This window comes from Arachis duranensis, chromosome 1, assembly GCF_000817695.3.
Source record: "Arachis duranensis cultivar V14167 chromosome 1, aradu.V14167.gnm2.J7QH, whole genome shotgun sequence".
Taxonomy (NCBI): Eukaryota; Viridiplantae; Streptophyta; class Magnoliopsida; order Fabales; family Fabaceae; genus Arachis; species Arachis duranensis.
Window position 1 is genome coordinate 98,204,494 of NC_029772.3, and position 7,993 is coordinate 98,212,486.

The 7,993-nt window shown below is 27.8% G+C and overlaps 1 protein-coding gene across 1 annotated transcript; it reads right to left on the bottom strand.

Annotated features, from left to right (window-relative positions):
• Window positions 1-5,203: 5,203 nt before the first annotated feature.
• LOC107467391 (pentatricopeptide repeat-containing protein At5g48910) lies at window positions 5,204-7,123 on the bottom strand. Its single transcript, XM_016086476.3, has one exon. It carries the CDS (start codon window positions 6,913-6,915, stop codon window positions 5,251-5,253), a length of 1,665 nt encoding a protein of 554 aa, XP_015941962.2. The 5' UTR covers window positions 6,916-7,123; the 3' UTR covers window positions 5,204-5,250.
• Between the last annotated feature and the right edge of the window lie 870 nt (window positions 7,124-7,993).

Here is a 7,993-nt window from a genome sequence, read left to right on the forward strand (position 1 = left end):
ACCTTTCTCCTCGGCGCTCATCCTCGACGCAGCCTTCATCCTCCTCGGCGCTCATCCACAACACCGTCTTCCTCCTCCTCGGCGCCCATCCACAAAGCCGCCTTTCTCTTCTTCGGCACTCATCTTCGTCGCTACCTTCCTCCTCTTCGTCGCCGTTCGTCTGCGCCAAAAACATACCTAAGGTTTGGATGGATTTCTGTTCATAGAGTTTTTCTTTGCGCATTCTCTTACACCATTGCTTTTCTTATCATTCTATATAATATTCTTTTTTTAATTAAAAATCGATTAAAATGGCTTGAAGAGATTCTCATATATATTGCAATGCTAAATTATGTTTGCATGTGCAATTTATGTATTTTGAAAGTGTTTACGTTTTTCACTGAGTTTTGGATGTGTTTACGTGAGTTTTAGTTGTTTGTAAGAGAATATTATGTGAATTTTACTGCTGTTTGATTATTCTATCCTGGTACTTGTGTTGAGGATTAATTTGTTTTTATTGGTGATTTTTGTTGATTATTAGTTATTTGGTGTGCAAACTTGTAATTTAGGTTGTGTAAACATATAATTTTGTATGTGTAATATTATAAATTTTGGGATGTGTAATAGAAATAAATTTGAAGCATCGTCTTCAAGTTCTTAAAGTGGAGTTATTACTACAACTACTAATCAGTGTTTTAGCTTGTTTGTACAGTGTGTCTAATTTGTTAATTGTTCATTTGTTGTATATAAATTATACTTGGTTATAGCAGATAAATTTTTTTTCAAACGTTAACTAGATTGACTTGCAACACATCTAAAATAATATTTCATCTTTTAAATTAGTTCCTATACACATCTAAAACTCATTTGAATCAATGAACCTAACATTTATAACTAAGAGAGGTTTCTGGTGTTTAAAATTGCGGTGGCTAAAGATGACTTTTTATTGACCAACAAATGCTTTGTCCACATCTGGTGCTGGACAATGCAAGAAAAATGTTAGGACCAAGGGTAAAAGAATAAGTGCATGCCAAAAACTGTTTTTTGTTTATGTGGGCCATTAATTCATTATTGGATCATGGCTCTTGTTTTTGATAAGTTTTGTTTATTTTTTTAAAATCGTATAATAATATGTAATTCACGTTCATTTAAAAATAATACAAAAAATTATTTAAAATTATATTTAAATTAAATATTATTTTAAAATTAAAATTTCACCATTAATTTTTTATGAAATATTTAAAATGTAACCTAAACCGTAATAGCTTTTTTTAATATTTTCTATATGATTAAACTAGAAAACCAAAAAAAAGTTTATTTTTAAAAGTTTATTAAATTAATAGATTAAAATTTTATATTTAATAATATATAATAAATTTAACTATTTCTCCTGAAATATATATTTAAAATTTCTTTGAATTTTTAACTATTTTAATTTGTTTATTATATATATAATACATGATTAATATCAGTTATCTACTAATTTATTTAAGTTATAATAATATTAGAATAAAATATTTTCTAAGTAAATAAAAATTTGATATTCACCTTCATTTAAGATTTTGTCAACAAAAATTTAAATTAATTATTTTTCTATTGGGGCCAAAAAATAAAAGTAACAAAAAATTATCAATATTTATTTCTTTTTTAAAAAAGATCAATAAAGTTGTAAGTTTTCAATTTTTAGTTGTCTAAAAAAATTTTTTATAACATTTTTAACTTATACTTTAGAGAATTTTACAATCATGTATTTAATTATCTCGATTATTTTTTAAGATGTAATATTTTATTTATAGTTATTTTTTATTATTTTTATTTTTATCTCATTTGACATCAAACTTGTTATAAAATTAAAATATTTAATCTATTATATATTATTAAATATAAACTTTTAATCTATTAATTTAATGAACTTTTAAAAATAAACTTTTTTATTGGTTTTTTAGTTTAATCATATAGAAAATATTAAAAAAAATCTACTATGGTTTAGGTTACATTTTGAATATTTCATAAAAAAATTAATGGTAGAATTTTTTTACTTAATAGAAATAATTTTTTCAAAGTTTAATTTTAATTAGTTATCCTTAAAATTAATAATAAATTAATTAATATAATTTACATATACTAACTTAAATAAATGAAACTCATCGAAACAAGTGCCATGATCCAATAATGAATTAATGACCTACATGAACAAAAAGCAGCTTTTGAGCATACACTTGTACTTTTGTCCTTAGCGCACTTTATATAATAGTCTCCTTCATTAGTTTTATGACTAACGCTTCTCTTACATTGACCAATTCCAATTGTCGACAAAGCACCTGCTGGTCAACAAAAAGTCATCTTTAGCTGCCACAATTCAAGCCACCAGAAATCTTTCCTTACAACTATTAAGTAATATAACATAAGGAACGTAAAAGAAGCGATCTTGTATAAAAGAAGAAAACCGTGTTGTAGAGAGAGAAGGAACGTAAAAGAGGGAAATAATAACTAACTATGAAGTAGGTAAGAAGTTAGATAAATTTTAGTTTTTAAAATTTAAATTAATCTTAATTACCAATGTGTATCTAAAAAATAGGAATATGTTTTAATTAAAAAATAATTAAATAATATTAAAGGCCGACAAAGGCTAAATTTTGTTATACAAGTAACATTTTTCCTTAGCTATCTGGGTTATTTTTCTAAACTAAAATAAAAAAATCTTTAATTTTAGAAAAAAAATATTATCTCTAAGTTTTTTTTTATAAGGAGTTCATCTAATTTCTGGCGAACTTCATATAATGAGTAAAGTTCACCTAATTTTTCGGCAATTTTATCATATTTGTCCAATTAAATATATATTATAAATAAAAAATAATACATTTTGTAAATAAAAATGTTATCCACCTTCATTGAATATCTATAATAATTTTTTTTATTTTTTATGTGTGTTATTGACCATTGATATATATTATAAAAAATTTTAAACTATGCTCTTAACTATTTTTTATTTATTTTTTAATTATGTTCACTCTATTCTTTTTTTATCTCACTTTCTATGTGTGTTATTGACCATAAGCATATACTATAAAAAATTTTAAATCGTACTTTTAACTAATTTTTTTTATTATGAACATACTTTTTTTAAGGATGAACCAATAAAAAAGAAAAATAAATGGTTAAGAATACGGTTTAAAGAATTTTATAGTATATTCCAATAATCAATTACACACGTAGAAAGTGAAAAAAAAATATTATAGACATTCGATGGAGATAAATGACATTTTTATTTATAAAAAGTATAATTTTTTATTTATAACGTGTATTTAATTGAATGAATATGATAAAGTTCGTCGAAGAGTTAGGTGAACTTTATTCATTATACAAAGTTTTTCTAAACAAAAAAAAAATAGATTCTGAAAATTAAAGTTAGAATAATTTTTTTTAAATTAAAGATTTTTTATTTTAGTTTAGAAAAAAATCCTAATTATATGGCGTGAGGATTAATATTATTCGTACATTAGAGTGAGACTCGAGCGATGTACGGAGAGATAAATTAATTATATTATACAATGTATTCTAATAAGTGTTATATTATTTAGAAATTGATTAGATAATAGATAATATATAAACTAATGTTAAATTTAAATTATTTAGATTAAAACTATTTTATAGAATATTTATTTAATAATTTATATATAATTCCATATAATTATTCAACTATATAAAAGTAATATAAATTAAAATATAGTTTATTAGTTTAAAATTTTGAATTCATTTATTTTTAAAAAAGATATAGGCCTTTTATATTAGAATTGTACAAAACTATATTTTTATTTGTTGCTTCTATTTAATATAAATTAAAATATAGTTTATTAGTTTAAAAATCTGAATTTATTTAATTTAAAACAAAGACATAGCTCTTTTATATTAGAGTTGCACAAAATTACATCTTCATTTGTTGCTTCTATTTGCTTTAGCTGGCATACTTTGTCTTCTTATATGATGTTATTTGCCATGCAAATAGTTAAAAAATTGAAAAATATTAATAAAAATGAGAAACACTAAAAATATATTAATTTTATAATCATGATATATTTGAATATATCTAATAAAAAAATGTGTCAAATTTAAATTTATTTTGGTTTAGAAAAATAATAAGAAAATGTGTCAAATTTAAATTTACTTGAAATAATAAAATAGATATACTATTAACATGTATAAATTATAAAATTTTAATATTTATTATTAAATTTTTATAATAATTATTATTATGATATTTTTAATGTATATTTATTATATTTAATTAGTACTTTATATTTTAATAAATAATAATAAATAAGAGTTTTTTTTAATTTTTATTAAAAAATAATTAATTAATTTTTAAGTTTTGCCAAATTATTATAATTGTTGATGTGATATTAGTAGAAGAGAAATATATGACTTAAATTTATTGTATAAGAAATTGGTGTTAATTTTTATATAATAAAAATAGAAAATAGATGAGTGACTCCTCCACATTATATATAGGGCAACGTCACGAAAGTGGGATCAAAGAGTGTTTGGCAATTAAAAGATAAGAAATTGATTCTCTCAATTTTTTTTAACAACTAAGGGAGTAAATTGTGATTTTTTATTATTAATTTTATAAATAAAACTAAGAATAAATATGAAAAAAAACAATAAAAAATTATTAGAAATCACATTTTACATTCTCAACTTTTTTTAAGGATCAAAAGAGTCTATTCCCAGTGTTGCTATGCTAATGCCTAATGCACTCAACACATCAGAGAGATTTGTAGTGATATTATTCTTCCCAGCTTATTAATAAGTGAGACTAATAATTTTGCATACGGAGGAGGGGGCCCCTTATCCCATCGGCATTGTTTAATGCTGCATTTGTCCAAGCATAGGGCCGGGGAAAAGAACAATAACATGATCTCAGCGTTAACCTTGTGGTTCAAGCAACTATCCATAGGCAACAGAAAAAATATAAAATACAAGATTATGACATACAAATCCATTCATCTAAATCTCAATTGTTGTTACTAGCAGTAGATTTCCTCATTTCCAATAGCCTTATGTCTCAACTACAGAATTCTTTCAACTTTCAAGCTTCAACTAACTTCAAACTCGATTCACGTTGTTGAAAGAAAAATAGGAAAAAATTGGAGAAGAAATTTTAAAAATATGGACATTGCTATGTATGTTAGATATACTTCTCTCACCCTTAATTTCACTACTTTTCAATGTCTCTACTTTAGAAATTTGAATAGCAGCGGTACGATGTTTCTACCAATAGTCCCTACAAGAGCATGAACCTCCATAAAAATGATGGAAACGATTTCTATCTCTTACAATTATTTTCCTTTGGTACACCTTGGAAATAAATTTAATACTCAAATGGCAATCCTCACAAACTCGCAGGTTCTTGAAAATCCGGATGGGACTCCCAGGAGGAGTGGTGAGTAGTCCATAAGCAATTGCTAACTTCTCACTATGAGTAGCTAATGCATTCTGTTTCTCTTGTTCATCAACATCTTGTACGGTTGAAGTTGTTAATGGCTCATATCCAGCACATTGAATTCTATCAAGTACTTCTTCCAACATTTCATATATCTCCAAGGATTTCGGATGAGATTTGTCTCCAGAAACAAATTCATAAACTGTATTATCAACTTCAACTGAGCTACTTCCTGGGACTCTCTGAATATTTGAACATTTCATACTCCTCCTCAGCATCACAACCCTGTCCCATTTCTTTGCTTGGGAATATATGTTTGACAGGAGAAGATAATTTCCATCTATATGAGGCTCCAATTCAAGAAGATTTAACGTGGCTTCTTGCGCCAGGTCAACATTTTTATGAATTTTACAAGCTCCAAGAAAGGCCCTCCACACTATGGCATCTGGTGCAAATGGCATAGTCCTGATAAGTTCCCTAGCCTCTTCAAGGAGCCCTGCCCGCCCTAGAATGTCGACCATGCATCCATAGTGCTCAATCTGTGGAGAAAATCCGTAAAGACAACTCATTGATTTGAAGCATACCCATCCCTTGTCAACCAATCCACTATGGCTGCATGCACTTAATAAACCTATAAAAGTAACATCATTTGGTTTGATTCCTTCAGTTATCATCTTGGAAAAACATGCTAGAGCCTGCTCCCCAAATCCATGATTTGCAAGTCCCATTATCATGACACTCCATGTAAAAACATCCTTATGGTCCAAGAGCTCAAACATCCTCAGTGCATTATCTATGTCCCCACACTTGGCATACATGTCCAAAAGACTAGTTCCCAGCTTCATGTCAATTCCAATTTCATTCCTTTCAATGTACTCATGAACCATCTTCCCCATTCCAAGGGCACCCAAGCTCGCACACACGGATAAGACACTGAGCATGGTGACCCTATCAGGCACCACATTAGCTACTTGCATTTCATGAAATAGTTTCAATGCCTCATTAGATTGTTGTCTATGTTCAACATCAGTATGAGACAACTTGTGTGCCGTCCCAACATCGCCTAGCGAGGCATAGCCATGGATAATTGTGTTCCAAGAAACCAAGTCCCTCTGAGGCATTCTGTTGAACAGTTGGTGTGCCATCTTAATTTCCCCAATTCTAACATACTCAACCAACAGCACATTATAGGAAACCAAGTCTGGTTCTTCCATGGAATCCAAAACCTTGCAAGCATAATCCAAATGACCACATTTTGCATACATTTCAATTAGCGCAGTTTGGACAAACAAATCAGGAGCAAAGCCAAGCTTGAGCACATGGGTATGTATCTTTGTGCCATTTTCCCAATCCAACAACCTCCCACATGCCTGAAAAACCAAGGAGAGGCTGAAGCTATCAACGGAAACATGTTCATCATGATGAAGGAGCATTTGGAAGTAAAGGGTAACAGAATGTTGAGGGTTTTGAGCATAGAGGTAAGCGCGGATCATGGTGTTCCAGATGAAGGTGTCGCGAAGGGGAAAAGAATCGAACAAAGCGCGAGCGTAGTGCAAATCAATGGGAGTAGGAAGCGAAACAAGTGTGCCTAAGAGCTTGGCTTGGAGGAACCGATTATGAGAGGAACATGTTTTGATGTAAAAGGCGTGAACTTGAAGCAACTGCTTCTGGGTTTTGGTGTCCTTAAGAAGGGACGCGATTCTCTGCTCTATGCCCTTTCGCATTCTAATCGCATTCACATTCAAGCAGTCAACCATATGCCCAAATCACTTTAGTTAGGGCATTTTAATTTCATTTTTATTAATTGGGTGGGAACTGGGAACAACACCCGAAACCGATAGCCATTTTCATATTCAGGATCTAATGGGGTTCGCAGTTTCTGTGACTGTATAGTGTATACTTTGATTGGACAAGTATACATCTCTTGTGGATTATGAATCTACTGTTAAATTTAAAAGGGTAGGCATGTTAAAATTACAAAATAAAAAAAAATTATTAAAAATATAAAAATTCAAATTTTTAATGTATTTATTTTATATTTATTAAATAAAAATATTTAAATTTTTTTATTAGTAGTAAATTTATCATGTATCTTATATGTGTCCCACTCCTAAACTCAATTTTAAAACTGAGGAACACTTCCAAATATTTTTAAATTTTTAATGTATTTTAAATATAAGAGAATTTAAATGTTGTAATTATTTTTTATTTTAAAATTTTTGTTTAGTTGAGATTGTTATATTAGTTGTATTTTAAAATATTTTCTTTAATAATGATAGTTAAATTACCTCTATTAGTAAAATATGTAGTTAATTTTATTATTATTAGTTTTAACTTTTTAAGTATTAGTTAATGCGTTTTTTGGGGGGACTTTTAATTAATGTATACAAATGTATTTTGAGGTGAGATAGAAATAAGTGTTGTACCAGGACGGGGTAGTGGTATCGTATTCCATTCTACTTTATAATAACTCGTATAAAATTTGACTCACTCTTATTTATACGTGGTAAAAAATTAAACTATAATTTTCTCTGACAAGTATATGCTTTGTTTTTATCTGTCTTGATAATT